At 45.8% G+C, this 23,700-nt stretch overlaps 1 protein-coding gene across 7 annotated transcripts in view; it reads right to left on the bottom strand.

Annotated features, from left to right (window-relative positions):
- IRAG2 (inositol 1,4,5-triphosphate receptor associated 2) overlaps window positions 1–23,700 on the bottom strand; it is a 1,211,571-nt gene that overhangs the window by 935,031 nt on the left and 252,840 nt on the right. For all 7 annotated transcript variants that reach the window (XM_085652757.1, XM_085652760.1, XM_085652761.1 and 4 more), the window contains exons 5-7: window positions 9,196–9,272; window positions 9,032–9,110; window positions 8,787–8,945 (exon numbers count right to left, since the gene is read on the bottom strand). In XM_085652757.1, coding sequence (XP_085508883.1) covers window positions 8,787–8,945; window positions 9,032–9,110; window positions 9,196–9,272 — 315 coding nt within the window. The remainder of the gene's footprint in view (window positions 1–8,786; window positions 8,946–9,031; window positions 9,111–9,195; window positions 9,273–23,700) is intronic.

The raw sequence follows: 23,700 nt of genomic DNA, 5'->3' as shown, positions 1-23,700 counted from the left end.
AACCTGAGATTAACCCTCTGGTAGGGATGGTGCAAAAAAGTACATTTTACTAAATAAAATGAAACTAAAAAACCAAAAATCCAATAAGGAATTTCGGTGTTATAAATTTTTTAAGTTTAAATTGCATTAAAAAGGGTTAATCACCAAGCATAGTCATCTCGTTCCACTGGACTAAGTACAAGTTATGGCCGACTATGAAAGAATGCAGGCTTGATACAGAAATCAGGTTCAATCGAGTCATAAATTTTACCTTCAGACTTAGTCTATGAAATGGAAGTCAAAAATCCTTAGCAAGGAAAGGCAGCAGTCTGTGGCCTACGTGGGTTCCACATCATTGATTAGCCACTGAGGTATCTCTCAATCCTTGTTGCCTGCTTGCTCTTTTTTTCGTTTTAATTTCCTTACCTGCTCTCCTGCATCTCTTTCTCATGCCTTCTCCTGCCATCTTCTGTGTCCTGCCCCTCGCTAGCCCTACTCTCTGCCCCTCCTGCGCGACCTCCTCCCTTCCAGGATCTACTTAATGGCAGGCACTGCGCAACTGCATAGTGGGTGCACCGCCTCATGCTGCTGCCATGTCCAATGCAAGTCAGTCTGTGGCAGTCCATGCCTGGACCATGCTCAGTGACATACATCCTACCACCTGCAAGCATTCAACACCAAATGCTGCCATGACAGCTGCCTCCATGCCACACCTCACTCAACGGTAGAACCTTCCTCATCTCCTGCATTAGCACTTCTATTCCATCTACCACGCATACCTCACCCCACCTGATCTGCATTCTCTTCAGCATTTGATCTCACTGCAAACATGCCACCGAGGTCTGGGGTATCATCTACACATACTCACTGCACATTTGCTTTCTCACCGAAACCGGATTCAACCCCTCATCCACACCCACCATCGCCAATGCCATCCTATTAAGATACAAGATCTTCCATCAGGACTGGCCCAACAAACCAGGAGGCGGCCTTGCCCTCACCCACAAGTACTTCTACACCTGCACCACCTCCATAGACAAGAAGAAAACGTTCATGGAACACGTTTAGTTGCAACCAGTCATCTGGGAATTTGCAAAAAAGGCCCCTTGTAGTGTGTTGTGTCCCTGGAGCTTGAACAGGAGGTCACAGCCTTATGACCCATTGAGTCCACTTATTTTCCCTGGAAACAAGAGGGAGAGCAGGTCTAGTCTACTAGGTTCTTCTCAGGTCACAGACAGAAGGTCCAGTTCTCTTCTGTACTTCCACAGGTCTATTAACTGTTCCAAGTATCTCTGGGTGCTATACTTTTATATCTGGCACCTCCCTAACCAAGGCAGTAAAAGTTCCCAAGGGCAACCCTAACCACTTGTACAGCACTTCCTGTGTGCCCTACTGCAAACAATAGCACAGTGCCCCCCCCCTGCCTAAATCCAAGATGGTATAACCTTTCTTCCCTTGTTCAAAGCCTGTATGCCCACCCATATGAATTGGCAGGCAAATGTGAACCGCTTCCTCTCTGGACCCTCTAAACCAGTTCTGGGGGCAGCTTCTTTTTCACGTGGATTGGAACCTGCCTGATTTATGGGACAAATGAGGGCTCTATCCAGGTGTCAGTTAATATTTGCTTGTGACAAAAAAGCCTCTTTGAAATTAAGCAAGTCTTGGGCACAGCCTAGTTGGTCCCCCTGCCAGAGGAAGAGAGCATTTCCACACAGGCCTCTGTTTCAGCTCTGAAAGCAAATTCACACATCATAAAGGGACTTTTGTGCTTCTGGGTGGCCATGGGAAGCTCATACAAATGGGCTTCTAGATACTTTAGGCAGGACAAAGGTGACTTTCTAAAAGTCTTGTTGCTAAAATATTTGTTACAAGTCTGACTTTACCAGAGAAATGGACTTGTGATAAACATTTTTAAAAGTTCAAAAATTGACTTTGTAGCTGCGTCCCAGGTGGAGGTAACATTAGAAAATGTTACATTATATCTCATACTTTCCTATGAAACAGCTAACCCTGCTAGAGTGAAAATAACTTTTGGGGCCTGGTCAATGTAAGGACCTGTTTACCATTAAACATTAACAAGTCTTATATTTACATACCGTGCTCCCTGCCTTATGGGCGAATTACTAAAAGAGGGTTTAGGCCTGTCAACAAGGGTTATTTTGGCAGGTCGAATTTGTAGTTTTAAAACTACACAGACAGTCTACTGTGGTAGACATATGTGTACTGTCACTCTACTGGGTAGCACAATGGATGACACAGTCCACTAGCGAGTGACATTTAACTTTATATTGCAGGCAAGTTAAATATGCCAGTTAGAAGGAATGCCAATGACACCATGCTTATAGAATCAGAGCACATGCACTGGTGCTTGGTTAGCAGAGTTCCAGTGCACAGCGTCAAAAAACCAGCAGCATAAATCCAAACATTGGGTGTGATTAAACGTTTTCCTACAAGAAGCTTAAAACTTAATTCTTGTATATAGACGCTTTCATCCTTTATTTGCGTTGAGGTTCTTGCTTTTTACAACATCTTTTAGTCATCACAAGCTCCCTGGAATACTATGAAGCTAAAGGAATTTTCCTTTTAGCACTGATTGACACACTATCTTTATTCCCTTGCTACTTTAATGGTCTCAATCGGGCAGACAAATGGTCACAATTCTCTTGTTTAATGGGTCACCCTTACCAAGGAAACTTGATTTTAAGGAATGGCACAGTGCAGCAAGAGTGAGGAAATCTACTATAAGCTACTTACTGTTACAGCTCAAGGGTCACCTGAACATGGCGAATCAACTTGGTCCCTCTTGACCCAGGTGGCTCTAGCACAACAATGGAAGTCTTTAAGGCTATGGAGTTAGGATTTTTGTGGTTACATGCTGCTAAAGGTATTGTGAAGGGGGCTTGGAAAAATCATTGCTGATCGTGGAAGCTAAGCGGTTCTTTCCTGTTTAGGATGATGAGTGTCCAGTGGCATTACTTTGAGTGCTACGAAAATTTAATTTTTTCTATAGTCACACAAATGCAACACTTTGGATGTAACCTGGCCTTATAACGCTATGCGTGTCTGTTCTTAATAAAAACATGTTAATACAAAACAAGTTTTTACACAACTCATTTCACGAATTTGGCCCAACAGTAAAATATATATCTCTGGAACCTGATGACCGAAGTTATTTTGCCTACCTTGTACCCATCTCCCATTTAGCATTACTGTTTAGGTCTCACCTAGCGTTGCTGCGCACATGCGGAGCTCGCTCAGCGAGATCTATTGTCAAGGAGGACTTGAGAGAAGGGCTTGAAGCCCCACCCCTTATTTCCATTAGCTCGCGTCACTGTTTATGGTAAACAGAGGGCGGCCATTGGAAATAAGCTTCCTGGGTTGCCTGCCTTTCGCTTTTTTGTCCTACCCACCCGACTGGCTCGCCTGCTTGCCTTCTGTCATAACGCTATGTCTTATCTTTATGGGTGTGTTGTATTATAATATGTGTTTTCATGGTTTTTTTGTGTTCACCTGACCGTAGTGGCTGCTTAGCTCTTTGTTTAACCAGTGCCTGTGTACTCTGCATCGGTCGCCAACCACCTGTACTCCTGCCTCTCTCGCTCGTGCTCCCCCTCCAGCTCTCCTCACAGCAGGTCCCTCCAGAGGCCAGTCCTCCCTTATTCTGCCCACGCTCCACCTTCTCCAAGTCTTCTCTCTGGCCGGCCTGGCTTGTGCGATAGTGAAAGCGTGGAGCTCTTTCCGCCTCACCGTTGTCACGGGCCGTGTGTTGTTTGGGTAACAATGCTGTTTCATTGCTGGAGAGTTTGCTGAGTAAGTTTGAAGGGGTTCGCGTGGGGTGCTTCTTTCCACTGGGGCTGTATATGGAGTTGTGCGGCGCTCGGAGGCAACTTAAGTGGCACTGTGCGGCTGAGGGGAGCCAGAGCTCAATTGTGAGCACGGGCAGAGGCCTGCTCCCTGCACAACTCATGGAGACGGACTTTGCAAGCCCAGGACTCTCGCTGGGGTATGCGTGTGGCGCGCCCGGGATGGGAAGGCGGGCCCGGGACAACCTGGATGTGTTCAGGACAAAGGAAGGCAACCGTCGGCGGCTAAAGGATGCCGAGGGAGAGAGCTTCGTAAGGAGTACCGGGTCTCGCCTCTTACGCTAAAAGGTAGGGGCTGCTCTTCACTACTGAGGTATATTTTTCTTGGTTTTCAAAGACGACCCCCACTTACCTAACTCACCACCTCTCTACAACAAGGTCTAGTCCAGCAGTACTTTCGAGTTATGGAAGTCTGAGTAAAGTTCACCTTTGAACTCTACACAAAATGTGGCTCTGATCGGGGTTCCGTAACACAATCAAAACTTAACAGTAAAAATAACCCTTGGACCACGCCCCCTAAATAAAACTCCCTTTCCCTCTAGCGCTGCTTAAGTAGTGGATTGTAGTTAACAAATATAATGTGGTTGCCCTCTTCCCGGCACAGTCTGACTTTGCAGTTTTTTCCTACACGCCTCCCTCTCTAGGCAGACATTGCTCCATGAAAAAGCATGTGAGCACTTTTTTTCCACTCATTCGCGCAGTGCCTGTCTCTTCCTGCACTTGTGTCCCTATCTCCCCGTCCCAGCGTCCCTACCTCCCCGTCCCAGCGTCCCTACCTCCCCGTCCCAGCGTCCCTACCTCCCCGTCCCAGCGTCCATGGCTGCCCGTCCCAGCGTCCATGGCTGCCCGTCCCAGCGTCCATGGCGGCCCGTCCCAGCGTCCATGGCGGCCCGTCCCAGCGTCCATGGCGGCCCGTCCCAGCGTCCATGGCGGCCCGTCCCAGCGTCCATGGCGGCCCGTCCCAGCGTCCATGGCGGCCCGTCCCAGCGTCCATGGCTTCCCGTCCCAGCATCCATGGCTTCCCTGTCCCAGCATCCATGGCTTCCCTGTCCCAGCATCCATGGCTTCCCTGTCCCAGCATCCATGGCTTCCCTGTCCCAGCATCCATGGCTTCCCTGTCCCAGCATCCATGGCTTCCCTGTCCCAGCATCCATGGCTTCCCTGTCCCAGCATCCATGGCTTCCCTGTCCCAGCATCCATGGCTTCCCTGTCCCAGCATCCATGGCTTCCCTGTCCCAGCATCCATGGCTTCCCTGTCCCAGCATCCATGGCTTCCCTGTCCCAGCATCCATGGCTTCCCTGTCCCAGCATCCATGGCTTCCCTGTCCCAGCATCCATGGCTTCCCTGTCCCAGCATCCATGGCTTCCCTGTCCCAGCATCCATGGCTTCCCTGTCCCAGCATCCATGGCTTCCCTGTCCCAGCATCCATGACTCCCTGTCCCAGCATCCATGACTCCCTGTCCCAGCATCCATGACTCCCTGTCCCAGCATCCATGACTCCCTGTCCCAGCATCCATGACTCCCTGTCCCAGCATCCATGTCCCTGTGCATTTGGGCTTAGCACACCTAGTTTGAGCTGTTGTAGCCTTGCGTTTGCTTAGTTTGTTTCCATCAAGCTTCAATACATTTTGCATCCAACAGGTATAAAAGAGCCACACCGCTTTCCGCCTCTGAGCGAAAACCTTATGTTTCCAGAAGGACCGGCAGATAAAAAGGGGGGAAATGAAGAGGAAAGATGCGTAATTGTTTACAGTTTTATGAACCCCAACGTCACTTAATATTCATTATTTAAAACAGCAGCAATTACAAATTGATGAGCCTTTTAGAGCCACCAGCCCACATTATTGCTGCCAAATTAAACGGGGATCTTTCGCCACAATAGAGTGCCCCCCGAACTGTAAATCAGCATACCCCCTCCTTCACCACCCCCCCCCCCCCCCCCCCCCGGCCGCCGTCCTCCAGGGCCCGGTCTGGCTCCATCACACACCGGCCTGGCGACACGTCATTTTCTTTTAGGTGTTGTACGTTATGGCCTGTTCTCGCTTTTCATTGGAGCCAGTAAAGCAAAAAGTGGGCGGCCCCTCCGTGAAAAATTGTATATGCCTTACCATCTGCCTGTGCCGCCTTATTGGCAAAGGGCTACAAGACCAAAGAGGTTGGTAGTACATTTAAAATATGGCAAATTCGATTCTCTTCGACCACGGATCTTTCAAAGGTTCAAAGTGCGGTGGGGGCTGGCCAATGTTTGGCGCGGAGGCACCTTCTATGCAGGGGATTTCAATCTGATTCTGAAAGATTCTCATGTGGGCTGGTGTTGGGAGATGTCAACTGGGCTGGGCAGAGTCAAACACTTTATGAAGTCTGTAAGGAGACTGTACTTGTGATAAATGTTTGTCACTATTCTGTCCGGTTGTGATGAAGATGTTGGAGTTTTGCAGTTCCTTAGCTTTTCACCTCAGTATTGTAACTGTGTGTTCTCTTCTGTATGTGTGTCCGTGTGTATCTATGTATATCTGCATATATGTGTGTGTAATGCCTGTACGTGCTTGTCTGCGAGTGCCTGTGTGTGTGGTGTGCGCGCATGCAAGCCTGTTTCTGTGAGTTTCCCTATACGAATGTCTGTATGTGCATGTGTGTACTATGTTTGTTTGTCTGTGTTTTGTGTGCGTTTGTATGTGCGCACGCGCATGTGATTTTGTCGCTGCGCTAGTCAGTTTCTGAAAGTTTCTCTATGCGAATGTGTGTGTGCTGTGTTACTGTGTGTCCTGTGTTACTGTGCATGTGTATTTTCTGGGCGTGTCTTCCGCAGGATTAATGGGATAGTCGAAGTTTGTCAGGTCCCCCCTCAAATGGAATGGCTCTGAGAAGGGTGGAGGTTTCCAGGTTTGACAGTAGGGCGCAGTTTGTTCAATATCACAGTCGGACACTGCTTACTTTGTAATAAAAACAATAAGTATCGGGGCCCTCGTCAGGTGGTCACTGCAGATTGCACCCCCAATTGCCCCTGCCAGCGCTGCCAATAAAAGCACCAGCACAACTGTGTGAAGAGCAGCTGCTGTTTGTGCGTTTTATTAACAACTCCTGTTTCTTCCATTGAGATGAAATACCGCCAGTGCACAGGTCCCTTCAATTTGTGACTATCGAGGTCTGCTTTGAGGTGAAGTTGCTGTCCGTTCAGTAATCTGAGGTGCTTTCATCTAAGCAGTCAGGGTATTTGCACTTTGACCTGATATATCTGAACTGCCCTTTCTGTCGGTATTAATGGTGAGGTTCATTGCATTTTTTAAGCTATTAGTATTGTAAATAACAATGCCTTGTATTTATGTTTTAAAACCTAAAATATAACTAGTAGGCATTGTCATTTACAATGCCAACAGCTCAGAATCGTGTGAATGCTAGACCTATTGCATTTTTAATGCAATGCAATAGGTCTCGAATTTGCGAGAGTTTTTAGCTATTGGCATTGTAAATGACAATGCCTTTTATTTATGTTTTGAAAAACACGTAAATAAAAGGCATTGCCATTTACAATGCCAATAGCTCAGACTCTCACAACTGCAAGACCTATTGCATTGCAAATGCTTGTTCTTCATTGCTGCCCAACTGTATTTCTGTTGTAACACGTTTGATGCATTTCCTGCTCTATACATATATTATTCTAATTGTTTGTTTCTTTTTGCTACAAATTCTTTTCTTTAGTGCATTAGTTTATCTTTGAAACTATTTTAAACGACTTTTTGCAACACTACTCCCTAAATACAAGGCAAGCCTTTTAAATGATTAGTTTGCAGTTCTGTTTACTTTACATTTTTGCTGTAACTGTTTCTATAAAATGCTTCTTTGGATTATTTCCTTCGTTTCAGATTCTAATTCGATATTAAAAGTGAATACTAAATGCTTAATGTGTTGCAAATATCTAATAAGGAGTAGAAACGATCCAATTTTCTCACCGCACAATTCTGCATGAGTCTGTGTCTATGAAGAACTCAGAGCTCAATTTCTACCGGTGGTTTCAGGTGGGTGGCACCAGCACTCGTTTTTTTCTGTCAAGAGTAATTTTCATCAGGCTTTACCCTGGACTAAGGAAAAGTAATCAAAGGGAAAAAGACTGGGGGAATAGAGTGAGGAAAACTAAGACAAAGAGCAAAAGCAGGAATGAAAAATAACTTCTAAGAGTTTGATAAAAAGAAAGGTAGTGCAGAATGGCGGGAGAAAGAGGCATTCAATAGAATAAAGACAAGGCAGTTGCGGCATTCGGCAACCACTGAATTTGTCTTTGCCAGCGTGGCAAGATAATAAGAAAAGATCTTGAACCCTGCACTTTGTTTTTAGACAAATTTAGCACTAGTTGAATTGCAATTATATGGGGTCATTTAACTTTCTTTGCAAACAATCTCCGGTTATTTCTCTTCCCGTAATACAGACCTGTATGTTAACACTACTTGTTTCTATGTGAATATTTTTAACAGACTGTGGATGGTGGACAATTATCAGGAAGAAGAAAAATATTTATGTCAGATAATTTTTAACTAAAAGCCCAATTTAGGTGATTTTTTTTTTTTTAAATCTAAGGGATGATGAAGGCTTTGTGGTTTTGGAGACCATTAAAGATGTCCTATTAACCAGAGTGAACCTGCATAATTTAAAACTCGTTCAGTTTAATTTGTTTACAATTTAATTACAACAAGGAAGGACTTTCATTGAACATAGGCATTATTCAAAATGGTATAGACATGAAGAAAATCCGCTCCTTGGCATTAAGACCGTGAACTTCGCATGTGTGTGATCTTCAAAAATAGTTTTTCTTTCTTTAAATTGACCCAAGTGATTTTATAGTTAGCAGTTCAAAGATGTAGTTTACTTTCTTCATATTCAACTCAGGCATTCCAGTAAATCAACATTTTACAAAAGCACAGCATGCAGGAATGGTGGTTCATTCTTACTTTTTTAATTGATTGTGCAACATCTCGTTTTCTTCCATCAGTCGATTGTTGGCCTCTTCAGCACCTTCCAGAGCCAATTTCAGCTTCCCCTGTTGCACTTCCAATTTTTGATTATTTAACTGAAGGTCTGCCACACACGTGATCAAGTCAGAGGTCTCCCTGAAAGACGAATAATAAATGCTGGAGACATTGGTTCTTAAAATCAGCAGTTCTATTCAGAAAGACGTGGTAATCCAAGCACTTACAAATCTCCTCTGGACACATCTCCACCAAATGCCTCCAAGCTCCCAGATGTGGTATTCATCCCACCAGACCGCCTCTTGGCTGAAAGCAAATTGTTGGCGTTTTACTTTCTGTTGTGCGAACAATACTAGTTGCCTCAAATTTAAAACAAAATTGCAAGGCTGACCTGCTAAAAAGCTCCCTCGCATCTTGAAAAAACAGTCTTCCATCGGGGCAGTCTCCTCTTTGGTTGTGGTGTCACCCCTGCAGAAGGACAAGATGCATTAGCTGGGCTATCCATCATGAAGTACCATGCATTGAGAGATCGAAGATAACATCATGTAAGTCAATGCCATTTACAGAGATTTTACAACAGTAAACTTAAGGAAATAGTTTATACATGCATTAGACCACAGTGCTAAAAAGAGGTTGGTTGGTGGCTCGTACATGGAGTAGAGGACAGCGCTTCAACACCCTATGATGAGCAAGATGGAAAACGGAGCTGTAGATTTTGTTTTGTGTGTTTTACCCAGCTTCTGGTTTTACAGACTGCTACAGACCAGGACTATAGAAAATTCAGCAGCAATGCCCACGAGAGAAGGTCATCCCGAAGTATATAACGTTCTCCAGTCTGTTCTTGTTGAAGATACTGAAGAACAGGCAGACTCACTGTGGTCAAGGACCAGAGTTAGACACAAAGAAACCTACAGTTGATGAGGACCAGATGCTAAGGGTGCACCCGGTCTGCCATCCTGCTTGCTATGAGGTTTTAGAAATAACAATGTTATATTTACCAGGAGTACAAGTGTCCTGAAACTGTATCTTGGAACACGTATCATACATGTGATCATTTACATATTCATCTGAAAAAAAACCTTCTGAAATAATGAAAATTATAACTCAGCATAATGATGTGTATTTTAATAGGGTCCTAGAGCTTAAAAAGACCCTGTTGCCAATGGATAAAGATCAAGGGGGGGAAACTGAATTGTCTCAGGAAAACTCTTTCTCAATACATTAATGCCAACATGGAAACAGTTTACATCCATTATAAAAAACGTGCCCTCCTCGTGCAATAAGTCACGACCATGGACTTATTTTCGATTTTCCACTTATTATGCAAAGATAAGTTTACATTTTGCCTAAAAGCTGTGGTAATAACCACATAAAACACTTGTCATGTTCTGACCATTGCATAACGAGTTTGTAAAAGCTAGAGGATAAAGAGTTATGGTGGGATTGGGAACAGACTGCTGCAATTTCCCCTTCATTGGGGCATCCAAAAATTCAATTGTGTATCTCAAATCTTAAATACTGAAAATAATTTATTTTCAAAATGTCAATATTGCAAGGGACCGACCATGTGCATGGAAACCCAAGCGTTCAGCTTCAATTTTTTTTTTTTTTAAACTGCCTCGAATTTATAAGTGTTTGGGTAAATCAAAGTCTTGATAAGAGGTGAAGCAACAGGTTATCTTGTAACTGCATGAACCTGCTTTATGATAACTGCGGGAGTTTTCGTGATTTGGGTTATTTAAACTTAGTTGAAGGATATTCGTGTGGACTACAGGACCACTGACTCATTGTCCGCGAAATTGCTCTCCCTCCGTCACAGCAACACCGTTAAGTGAGGCCTTCCCCCGAGCCCCTGAGTGTTGGTGTTCGAGGCCCTCTTCAACCCGCAGGTTTTACCTACGCCTAACCCTTGGTGGTCCAGTGGACCTGTCTCCTTTTTCTCGCTCTGCTCCCACTCGTTTTTACCCTCTTCTCTTTTCTGCACTTTTCTGCTTGGATGTACTTTTCTGCTTTTTGCCTTATTCCTCTTTATTTCCTTCATTTCCTCTTATTCCTTTTTTCCCCCCTCTCCCGGCTACTCTCCCTGCCGCTGCTGCCCCTGCGGCCCCTCCCCCCCAGCACGACCAGCGCGACTGGACCAATCCAGCTCCCCTCCCCGCCGCCCAACCCTCCCCGACCTCTACTTAATGGCGGCTGCTGCGAGGCCGTGCAGCGGGCGGGTCGCTGGCACGCCGAAGGCGACCCAAAGGCAAGCCTGTCTGTGCATGTCCGTGACCAGCGCCAAGAACCCTGGCCCTCCGCGACACCAACTCTACGACTCAGCGACGCTCCATGCACTCAACCCAGGCCGCAACAACAACTGCAAGCTAGCATCACCAGCCGACACCCACGGACCCTTCAGCTGTCGACTCACCTACAGCACCGCCAAGAACACAGACCCAGCAAAACCCGCCCACAAGAACACTACCGAACCGAAGACCCTTCAATGCATCCTCCTCAACGTCCGCTCCCTCCACAAACATGCCACCGAAATCTGGGACCTCCTAGACAGCACCACACCAGACATAGCGTTCTTCACTGAAACCTGGACCAACACCACCTCGGGCCGGACATCGCCATCGCCATTCCCCAAGGATACAAGATCTCAAGGAAGGACAGTTCCAACCACCCGAGAGGAGGAATCGCCATTGTCCACAAGTCCACCCTCCACCTGAGCACACTCCTCGACGAGCCCACAGACCTGATGGAACACCTTCACTTCAATATACTGACCAGCCCTAACACCACCCTCTAAGGAACCCTCATCTACCAACCCCCTGGGACCCTTCGCCAACTCCATCACGGACATCATCTCCCCACAGGCCATCGCATCAACCGACTACACCCTGCTGGGAGACCTCAACTTCCACCTCGACAACCAACTGAACCCCAACACCACATTCCTCCTGGACAACCTCCACAACATTGGACTCTGCCAGATCGTGCCCAAACCCACTCACTCAGCAGGACACACCCTCGACCCCCTCTTCACATCTCAAAACTCCATCACCTTCAGCCACACCACCGAACTCCCATGGACTGACCATCGATGCGTCCACTTCACCTTCAGAACCCCCACCATCCACAGACACCAGCACCTGCTCCCACGAAGAAACTGGACCAGAATCATCGATGATCAGCTCACCTGCTCACTCAAACTCCACCCCAACCATCGCAGAAAACGACAACCCCAACACCACTGCCCGAACCCTGCACAGATGGATCTCCGACAGTGCCAACACCTTAGCCCCCCTCAAGAAAACCAACACCACCCACGCCAAGAAAGCCAGATGGTTTACCACCAAACTTCGTAAGTCCAGACGCACTTGCCACTGCCTCGAAAAGGCCTGGAGGAACACCAAATCCACAGAAGCCCACAACAACTTCAGAGCCGCCACCTACGCTCACCATCAACTCATCAGAAAAATGAGGAAAAAAGCGATTGAAGACAAAACCTCCACACACGCACACAACAGCAAAGGAGTTCACCAAAACCACCAGCGAATCTACTAACATCCCTCCCTCACAAGAACTTTGCGACAAACTCAGCACCTTTTTCCATCACAAAATCAAGAGCATCGACGACAACTTTGACAAAGACAACCAACACACTGAACCCTCAACAACCACCCCCGACACACGGAACACAGCGATTGACAACTGGACAGCCCTCACCACCGAAGACACACTGAAGGTTATAAAGTCAATCCACTCCAGGGCCCCCACGGACCCCTGCCCCCACCACATCTTCAACAGAGCTGCCAACAACATCGCACCCATGCTCCACCACACCATCAACCGCTCCCTGGCGTCTGCCTTGTTCCCAGATGACTGGAAACACGCCGAGGTCAACCCGGTCCTGAAGAAACCCTCGGTAGACCCTACCGACCTCAAAAACTACCAAACCATCTCCCTGCTCCATTTCCCAGTGAAAGTCATTGAGAAAGCTATCAACAGCCAACTCGCCACCTTCATAGAAGAGCACAACATCCTCGACTCCTCCCAATCTGGCTTCAGAAAAAACTACAGTACGGAAACCACCCTCTTCGCCGCAACAGACAACATCCACACCCTACTGGACACAGGAGAAACAGTAGCCCTCTTAGTGGTGGTCGACACAGTCTCTCAACACACCCTAATATGCAGACTCCACGACGCAGGAATCCGGGACAATGCCCTCGACTGGATCCGCTCCTTCCTCTCAGGCAGAACGCAGCGGGTCAGACTCCCCCCTTTCCTCTCGGACCCTACACCAACCACCTGCGGAGTCCCTCAGGGTTCCTCCCTCAGCCCTATGCTCCTCAATGTCTACATGGCTTTGCTATCCCAAAACGTCAGAACCTACGGACTCAACATTGTTTCATACGCAGATGACACCCAACTGATCCTCTCCCTATCCAACAAACCCAACACGGATTACCCTGGGTGTCTAGTCTTAAAAAATGTATAGGTTTGCTAGGCTTCCTTAGGTGCCGGTAGAGCTAGGGTCCAAAATCCTCAGCTAGGCACATTGCAAAAAAGGGGCAGTTTTCACTGGAAAAATGTGATGTGTCCACGTTGAGTTTTGGGCCATTTCCTGTCACAAGTACTAGGCCTAGGCACACAAGTGAGGTGCCATTATTATCAGAAAACTTTGAGGAATGCTGGGTGGATAGAAGTTTGTGGATCTGTGTAGATTCTAGAACTGTTAGACCTGGCACCATTGGCGTGGGTCTCCCTTCCATTTTTTGCTGTTGCCTCCTAGTTTTTGCTATGTCTTTGCTGGTCTAGATGCTTTGGGCACTTTGCCACTGCTGTTCAGTGCCAAAGTGCAAGTGCTCCCTGTGTAAATTATGGTTATTGATTAGTGACTCCATGATTGGTTATTTGATTTACTTGTCAGACCCTAGTACAGTGCACCATGTGTGCCCATGGCACGTAAATCAAATGCTGCTGGTGGGTTTGCAGCACTGATTGTGCCACCCACAGAAGCGGCCTGTAAAATGTGACTCAGGCCTGCCATTGCAGAGCCTGTGTGCAATCTGGGACTGCCATGTCGACTTGGCAAGTGCACACACTTGACAGTCCCTAAACCTTCCCTTTTCTACATGTTAGTCACCCCTAAGGTAGGCCCAAGGTACCCCTGTGGGGAGGTTGCATTGTTTGTGAAAGGTAGGACATGTCCTGATGTGTGTGGCATGTCCTGATAGTGAAAAACTGCCAATTTCATTTTTCACTATTGCAAGGCTATCTGTTCCCATAGGCCAGAATGGGCAGTTAGTTTAGAAACATAACTGGCCCTAGGAACAAGATAGGAAAATAAAGTTTAGTATGCCTGAACTCAGAATGTTAAAGTGCATCTTTTAGTGAGGGTGTTTTTTAAATTCTGTGTTTGAAAATACGACTTTTAGAAAGTGGGTGTTCTCTTGCCTAACCATCCAGTGCGCCTCTGCTAGGTTTATGTATTGCATGTCTGGCTTGTGAGTGACAGGAGCTGGGAGAGGGCTGTGGCTCCAGAAGTCTGAGGACTCAGGGCTGAATAGACCTAGGTTGAATTTAGAGTAGGGGGAGGAGATTTCCTTTTCACCTGAAAGGTCCTGGTCTGCCTTCAACAATGCTGTCTCCACCTCCTGCCGGGAAGCTGCACTAATGAGGACAGAACTGGTTTTGGCTGGGTACAGACAATCTCTGCCTTCATAGAACTAAGGATTTTGGCGTATAAAAAGGGGGCCCAGAACTTTAGATCACTTCTGGGAAATCAAGAGGAAATCTTTGCCAAGGAGAAGAGCCGGATAAGCTGAGGAGGAATACTGCCCCTGTGCTGTTTGCTGTCTGGGGTTGGCCTGCAGTGGCTGCTTGCTCCTAAGGAAAGAAGAAGGACTTTGTTGTTTGCTTTGTCACCTGCTTGAAAAAAAGATCTCCAATGGCCTGAAACTGAGCTTGCCTCCTGTTCTGAAGTCTCAGAGACACAAAGACTTCACCACCAGCATCCCTGAATTTCCTTGCTGGGAATTCTAACCTGCAAAGAGGTGCCTGCTGCTGTTTAGGACCTCTAGAGACTGTTTGTTGCTGGGAGCTGGAAGAATGACGCAACAAGAAGAAGAGTGTCTCATCCGCACCGATTCCAGGAGCATCACTAAGTCACGGGAAGAAGCGTTCTGTATCTGTACTTGGTTCCTACGCCTCGCCGAGCAACTAGAAAGAAGCACACTGCATACACACAGAGTCCCGACGCATCGCCGAGAAGACAGTCGCAGCACCTGCCGTGTGGCTGCAAACATGCATGCACCGTACCGGATCGCCGCATTATGCCGCCATTTTGTCCCATCGCTCCGGATTATCACATCCCATCGAGGCACCATCTTGTCGCATCGTAACTGGAACTCAGTAAGAAACTGACGCATCCCCTCCTCTCCGGTGAGGAACCGATGCATCGCCTCTCCTGTGCTGCAGCAAGGAACCGACTCATCACCTTTTTTGCAACCCTTTTGTATGTTTTGCAAGACGCATCTAAGGTACTTTGTTGGAAAAGTGTTGCATTTACAACTTGCATAGAACTGAACTATTTCTACCATTTTAAAGTCTTATTTTTAATACTGTATTGTGGATTTTTGTCGTTTGGTCTTGTTTAAATAAAGGTTACTTATTTTTCTAAACTGGTGTGGTGTCCATTTGTAGTGTTTTCACTGCGTTACTGTATGTGTTAACAAATGCTTTTCACACTGAGATAAGCCTGTCTGCTCGTGCCAAGCTACCAAGGGGGTGAGCAGGGGTTATTTCAGGAGTGTATCCCCCTTACCCTGACTAGAAGCAAGGGTCCCTATTTGGACAAAGGTACGTACCTCTGCCAACTAGAGACCCCCATTTCTAACAAGAACTTTCCATCACAGAAATGTGAGGAAAATGTGTTTATTTTACAAAGTTTGAGGTTTGCAATGGATTCTGGGTAACAGGACCTGGTGAGAGGTACACAAGTCACTCCATCTAGGATTCCCCTTGGTGTATAGTTTTCATAAATGTACAGGTTTGCTACGTTTCCCTAGGTGCTGGCTGCACTAGGGCCCAAAATCTACAGCCAGGCACATTGCGATACAAAATGTCAGTGCCTAGTGGGCTTTCTGCTGCCATTCCTGGGGGAAGAGGGGAGAACGGGGACTATGGCTATTTTTTTGGGGGGGGTGGAATGGGCAGTCCAGGCTCTACGCATACAAAAACGTAATCCCTGGTGCCTAGTGGGCTCTCTGCCCCATTCGGGGGGGGGGGGCAGATCAGGGGCTATCACCATCGGCCTCCTGGGAGGGCATAAACTGTATGTCATTTTTTGGGTGGGGGTATTGTCATGCCCATTCTGGGCAGCCCCCACCCCTATAATTTGGAAAAGCAATCCCTGGAGCCTAGTGGGCTTTTTGCCCCCCCCGTGAGGCAGATAAGGGCCTATTGCCCCCATCTGCCACCCAGGGGCTGTACCCATTAGAAAAACGAATCCCTGGTGCTTAGTGGGCTTTCTGCCACACACCCCTGGGGGCAGTTTAGGGGCTATTGCCCCCATCTGCCTCACAGGGGATGGGGGGGCAAATAGACTTTTGCCTTTATGGGGAGGGAGGCGGGGCATTGGTATGCCCATTCTGGCCAGCCCCCACTCCTGACCTAAAAAAATGAATCCCTGGCGTTTAGGGTGCATTATGCCCCCGGGGGCTACTGCAGAAAGTCTTAATATGCACTTTTTTATTGGGGGAGCAAGGGCCCTTTCCCATAGGGCCGCTTCCCTCTCCCTGGTGCCTAGTGGGTGGACCCCTGCTTGGGAGATCACCCTCCTGTGGCGATCCCCAAGCAGGGATCCACTAGGGAAAGGCATCATTGGAAAGGGGCGGTTGGGGAAGCTCTTGCCCACCTCCGGAGGAAAAATAAAAATAATCCGCTGTCTGCAGCAGTCATTGTGTGCACCTCCACACATGATGGAATGGTTCCGTCATGAGCACAGGAGATCTGGTGCTCATGAGCACTGAAGGGGTTAAGGTCACTTTGGTACCCAGATCCTCGTTGCAGTAGGGGGCCATTTACTGAGGAGTTGTAGGGGTGCTGAAGTCATTGCCAGTTGGGTTACAATTAGACACTTGACTTGTGTTGAGGGGAGGAAGAGCACTGGTACTGGGGGCATGGTTGGCGGGGACCCTGTACACTTCTGGTTGAGTGGCATCAGTATTAGGACAAGAGAGCGGGTCTCCATGTCATACTGGGCACTTTCCTACAATGTCCACAACAAAAATAAACAAAAAGAAACAAACAAGAATGATTCCTGACCCAACCACTAAATGGTGTAATAATGCAGAGCATGTGAAACCAGAAAACTCCTCGGGCTTCTCCCAATGGTAAGTAATCATTTAGTTTTCAGATTATACCTATCCCCTTACTAATATTGGTAAAGTAGAAAAGCCCGAAATCCCAATATCAGAGGAGGGGATCGTTGTGGCTATAATAAAACCCCAGGGGATAACTGCTTCTCAGTAGAATTTTATAAATGTGCCAAATCACAGGTGATACTTATATTGTGCTCTGTGTTCCAAGAAATACTTGAGGCAGGTTATCTCTGGAAAGACTTTACCGAAGCTGGTATCTCCCTGCTCCCTAAACCTTTTAGGGACCTCGTGGACTGTCAACTACAGGTCCATATTGGTCATTAATATTAAGATGGAAGTAACAATCATGGCATGGTCCTAGACAATTGTCTTAAAACGGTCATCAACTTGTTAATACCTTCCACTCAAATAGGGTTTGTACACGTCAAATACATAAATCAACAATTTTTTCTCTTCCCCAAACAATGGAAAGAATGTGAGGGCCTTGACAGGCTAATCATTCTATCATTGGATGATAAAAAGGCCTTTGACGGAGTGGAATTGGGGTAGAGGTTTAGAACTCCTGAACAGATGTGTCATTTTATTAGATTAGTTAAAAATATATGCCACATTCCCCCTGCATTGGTTACTTGTAGAGGTCATAACTCCCTTTCCCTCCCACTTTGCTGTTCACTGTGGCATAAGACAGGACAGGCCATAAGACATAACATGCAGATTAAAGGGATACGGACACATGCGAGAGAACAAAGCATTCTAGTATGCTGAGGATATTTTGCTCACATTATTTCGCCCACCAGAGTCGGCTACCACACTGATGAATCAAATTGAGCTCTTATTGAATTTCTCTGGGTATAAAATAAAACGCTCCAAATGTGAGTCTCTGCCACTTACCACCTCCCCCACCAGGGCTTTCCTGGGTTCCAAAAACATTTCGCTGGAAAAATGAGAATCTTAAATATTTAGTCATTCTTATTAACAGAAGATGGTCCCTGATAACATCCTCCTGCTTCTAGACAAAGGGGATTTCCAGAAATAGTCGGCTTTAAAACTTTCGTTGTGGAGCAGAGTGCCAATCACCAAAATGTAATGTATATAATAATATATAATTTAGCTCCCCACTTTAACTAGATCTTTGGGATGCTCACTGCTAATCTCTCGTCCAGTACTTAAAGATATTGTCAAACTGATTCTCAGATTCATATGGGGCGTCACAGAAACAAGACTATGGAGCTCTAAACTATACACTGCTACTACTAAGAGGGGGCTTCTCCTGCCCCATATGGAAAGCTACAGGTTGGCCCATCTACTGTATCGGTCTATTTGCACAGTTAAAACACACGTGGAAACACCTGACTGGGTAGTTATGGGGAACCATGCATTAGTAGTTAGGAGAGACCTGGCTACATATTACTCAAAAAGACCCCAGTACTTTGCAGTCTCAAATCCTATGATCTTGGCCTCTCACTATGTGAGAAAGAGAACACGCACATTTCTGAAAGTGCCTTAATACCTCAATCCGGACACCCCTCTATGGCACAATGCAGCACTTATTATAGACAAGGAAGAAATTAGGTAGGTTTTATGAAGAATTGCTCGACTCTTATGTCTAGATGACCTGATAACAGACAGATGCTTGAAAGCCCTCCCAGAACTCCAACAGGAATAAGATTTACCGCACTCTCGATACTGGAGATATGCACAATTATCACATGCTTTTCACAATCTCTAGGACTCCATAATAAAGTGTTGCCACGTTCACCTATAGTTCTCCATCTGTGGGTGTGGATGGCTCTGCAGCCATGAGGGGGACTTCATCCCACCACCAGCAGTGCACCAGGAGGTGCATTTGTGGAGTGGTGGAGAAAGGGAGCAGGGTCTCTGGTGACTTTTTTTTTTGGAAGAAGGCCGTGTGGCCCCACTTCCATGGGCTGTTTTGGGCCTCGGGTATCAGATACCCCAAGGCCAGCCCTTTTTTCAATGGGTATGGAGGCGGGCCGTGTGGCCCAGGCCGGCCTTTTAAAACAAATAAAAGGGGGGTGGGGGCAGAGTGGCCCTGCTCCCAGGCTGATTTCGGCCCTAGGGACCCCATCCCCAGGGCCCGGCCTCTTTTTTAATTAAATAATATTAATAAGAGTGGGAGGGGGCCATGCGGCTCCCCTCCTGGGCCTATTCAAGTGCAGCGCATTTATGTGAAAACCGCAGTGGCTGCAAGCTGCAGCTCCAGGTTTTTACAGTGCAGGCGGCAACCTGCCTGCACTTTCAAAGGGGTTTAGAGATCCCCTTGCAGCGGGGTGCAGTCAGTGACAAGCCGCATGCAAATGAGGGAAAGCTCCCTTGAAGTTAGTGATGGCACTGTATGTGCGCCAGTGCTATCAGTATTACAGAAGGGGCCGCCCAAGTGTCTACGGCCCCTCCTGTAATACCAAAGTGCCTTGGGGGTGCCCAAAGAAGGCGCAAACTCCCAGTGCGCCCTCAGGGCACATTGTGTAATACGGCCCTAAGTCTTACTTACCATGTCGTCTCTGGATTGGGACATGAAAATCTCCAAGCCACATTTCTTAAATATGTTCCATCTCACACCTTTGACTTTGTGTCATTCCTCATTTCGAAAAAGTGACAGCGAGTGGCTGTACCTTCTGTTTTTTGGGCTGACAAACACTGGAATGGCCGTCCTCTCTCAATTAAACCAATTAGCAATTTTTGCAAATCAGGAACCCTTTGAGTCACTGGAGTCAGATTCTGCCCATGAGTAATATCAGTTTCAGTGTGATTATGCCCTGATGGGTAGCATTTGTTTGGCACTGGTAACTGACACTAGCAGTTATTGCAAAGTCTGGGAAAAACAAAATGGAAGAATCAGTAAATTGTATAATGTTTACTTGCTAATATGACCTTTACCTCTGCCCTGTGTTTATAACCCATGCATCATAGATAGGCAGTCCTGTTTAAGAGTTCCTCTGTGCCAGAGTGTGTTTGTGGGTTTTTATTTCAACTGCAACCCACTGCCACACCCTTTAAAATCTATTCTCCTTCTTCCACCTTGAAGCAAATGGTCTTTCCATTGCATCTCTCTAATTCTTGGGAGCACGGTGCAGCAGTACTTGACTGCAAATTGACCAGGACTCAAGGAGTCATCTGCTCTGAAGGTCAAGGACCAATAGCAAAGGTATAGGATTGATTTAGCAAGCTGTGAGACATATTTGCTGAGTTTTGCACACACTTAGCAGTTAACTGTAGAGTTCCTTTCCTGGATATAAATCCACACCTCTCTCCCCATTACTACCAGTGTCAAGTCAAACTGTGGCTCAGACTCTCAAGCAGAAAGAGGAGGAAGAGGAGGGCCAGGCCCTTGACTGCCAACAAAAAAATTCTGGCCCAAAGTTTTAAGACAGCCCTTACTTAGTAAGAAAACTTACTTCTCGAATATGTTGTTTCTGAGAGGCACTGCACAAGCGGATTTCAGTTAGTTCACTGCACAAGCGAATTTCAGTTAGTACAAATTCTCAACTGCAGACTTTCAGGACTACTGAGTTCAGTGGGCTCAATTATTAGTTTAGGGTACTAGACATAGCCAGATTAAGGAGATACTTATCGTGGTCCTGAAAGTGTTAACAATATACCTTGGAAAATAATGTGTCTAGTGTTATTAGAAGAAAAACCTTTCACTTAGTTACTTAGCTCTAAAATTGTGTAACTCCTTGCCCCTTCAGATTTAGCAGGCCCCATTGGAATCACTTGAAAACCTGGCTATTTAGTTTGGGGTGATTTCCCATTACATTTTATGTGCTTTGGTTCCTTGAGAGTTGGACTTCAGAAGGCTGTTCCGGAGCTGAAGTAGCCACGCACTTTGTAGGTTGAAAAAAAAAAAAGGATAAACCCCAAGAATCTCATTTTTATTTTACCTCATGACTGCCCTATACACTTTATGTCATATAGTGTGTGCATGTACTTAGGACAAATATTCATTCACGTCATGGGTTGAAGACAAATAGGTCACAAAAAGTGTCACTCCAAATGGCTGTACAAGTTCTTTGCACCCATTGGAGAAAGTGTCTGGCACATGAATGAGCTGATACTCAGACAATTCAGTCCAACATTCTCAACCATCAATAGTAAAACCGGAAGATATCCTTCACACAGGTTCAAAGGACTTGGTTCAGTTGTCCTGAGTGGTATGTTATCTGCAAAGGGGGCTGCATGAAAGTTGAAAAGATGGTCAGCCTTCCTTTAAAAATCAATTGTTCAAGATCAATTATTTAATGTAAAGTATTGGCTATCCTAAAGGTAGACACAATAGTGGTTATTTAACCCTTCTTAGTATACCAAAATAGGGATTGACAGGCCACTTTTTATATAAAGAGGGAGAAAGATAAAATATACCAGACCATCATACACCATCCCTAGAAAAAAACTATTTGCAACACTTTTCCAGTTTATGTGGTGTAGTTTGGGTTTTCTTTTTTTTTTTTTTATAGATACCCCTTTTAATCAAAAGTGTGGCATGCTTCACCATAAGGTTCCTCTCATATAGAACTGGGGGAAGTATACTGTGATTTTTTAGACCTCGCCCCAAGTCTCGCCTATGTCATGCATAAATTACGAAAGTAGCCCAATGCCAAAACTAATCTTATACTACCCTCCAGAAGGCCACCCAGAAATTATGCATTTCACTGTCAGTCCATCAGGTAGGGTGGGCCATTTTGTTCTTAACTGATGAGCGATTATAGAGGTTCCTGTGTTATTACAGGATGTCTGGAATTTTTGGGAATTGCACCTGAAAGACTTGGCGGTGCTAAAACTTTCAGAAAGGGAAAATTTATGTACTCTTCCCTTAATGACGGATTTCAGAGATACAATTTTCTATGAAGGACCCAAAGTCTTCATCCAGACATTAGCCTGAAACAAATGCTATTTTTATGTCTATTTCAAAATGGAAAACATTTTGCTCACAGATCAATGGTTAGAGAGCTTGGATCTTAAAGATGCTTGCTTACCAATCCCTAGTCTCTTCTCATGACAGAGTCCTACAATTCTAGTGGGGAGGGGACCAAGTGTTAAGGTTCTCCATCCTTGGTTTTGACCTTCTGTTGGTGATGTGATGTGTCACAACCTACCTAAAACAGAGACCGAAACCTTGTGGGCAAACTTTATCTGAATAATTGTATAGTTTGACAACACGAGTTTCTTCTCTTTGGACAAGTACTCTCTGAAATATATTGGGTGGATGGTGTGGTGATATTTCCATTGAAGAGCAATGGTTCTTGGAAGAAAGGTATGTTATTTGGTGGGCATATATCACTCAGACAAGGAGAGACTTCAGTGTCTGGTTGACTGGGGAAATAACTTTGCACTACTTCCTTGATCAGGTAAAATACTTATGCATTTGTGAATAATGTAACCAAATGGAGGTTTCAATTGGGGACTGATGGAGTATGGATTCTAAAATAGTCAAAACAAAAATAAACAAAATGTCTCAAAGGCCTGTTTATTGCACCTACTTCCTCAGTTTTTCAGCTGATGAGCTTTGCATTCCCAAGTTGGACTTTATCCACTCTTTCAGGACTCATTAAGTTGGGACATTTCCTATCGCAGTGGAGCATCCTGGGTGTTGTGGGCAAGGATGCACTGTTCATCAATGTTGTGCTTGTCCCTCCATGCAGGGTCACCCCCAAATGTTTTGCCTTCACCTCACCAATTTCGTGGACAAAATTCTGTTGGCTTTTAGGCCTCTGCAAACTTAACCACTGTAACCAGTGCTAAAATGCTTGTGCATGGTAAAATTATCTTCCACCCAATTGACCTATTTAATTAACTTGTGAGTCCCTAGTAAAATTGTACTATATGCACCCAGGGCATTTAAAGTAAACGCTACTAGTGGGCCTGCAGCACTCATTGTACCACCGCCTTAAGTAGCATTTTTAAACATGTCTCATACCGGTCATTGCAGCCTGTGTGTGCAGTTTTAAATTAACATTTCTACCTGGCAAAATAAACCTTTTGCCAAGTCAAAACATTCCTTTTCAATACATGCAAGTCACCCCTAGAGTTGACGCTAAATAGCCCACATGGAAATGTGCTTTGTATTAAAAAAGTTAGACATGTACATTTAAGTTTTACATGTCCTGGTAGTCCAAAAACACTTACATTTGTTTTTCACTCCCTTAGGGTCAGTTCTCTCACAGGAGAGCATGGAGTTACCATATTACATTTAATAAGTGATATCTTTTGATTGGGAGCAGGGAGGAAAAACATGTTTGGTGTCTGAGGAATTGTAATTTAAAATCCTCTTTAATGGTAAAGTCGGTTTTTAAACCACAGTTCTGAAACTTACATTTTAAGAAAGTTGCCATTTTCTTGTCCCAACCATTTGGTACCTGCAGCTTGTTTCTGGGTCATGTGACTAGATGCCGTTGGCAGTTTGCCTTTCGGTATTGCTCCTCAACAGTATCACAAAGGAGGATCTAGGAGTTGGCAGTATATGCGATCTTAGACTTGATAGGGGGCAAGTGGTCACCTATCAC

This window comes from Triturus cristatus, chromosome 4_1, assembly GCF_964204655.1.
Source record: "Triturus cristatus chromosome 4_1, aTriCri1.1, whole genome shotgun sequence".
Classification (NCBI taxonomy): domain Eukaryota; kingdom Metazoa; phylum Chordata; class Amphibia; order Caudata; family Salamandridae; genus Triturus; species Triturus cristatus.
This window is presented reverse-complemented; position numbering and strand designations above follow the sequence as displayed.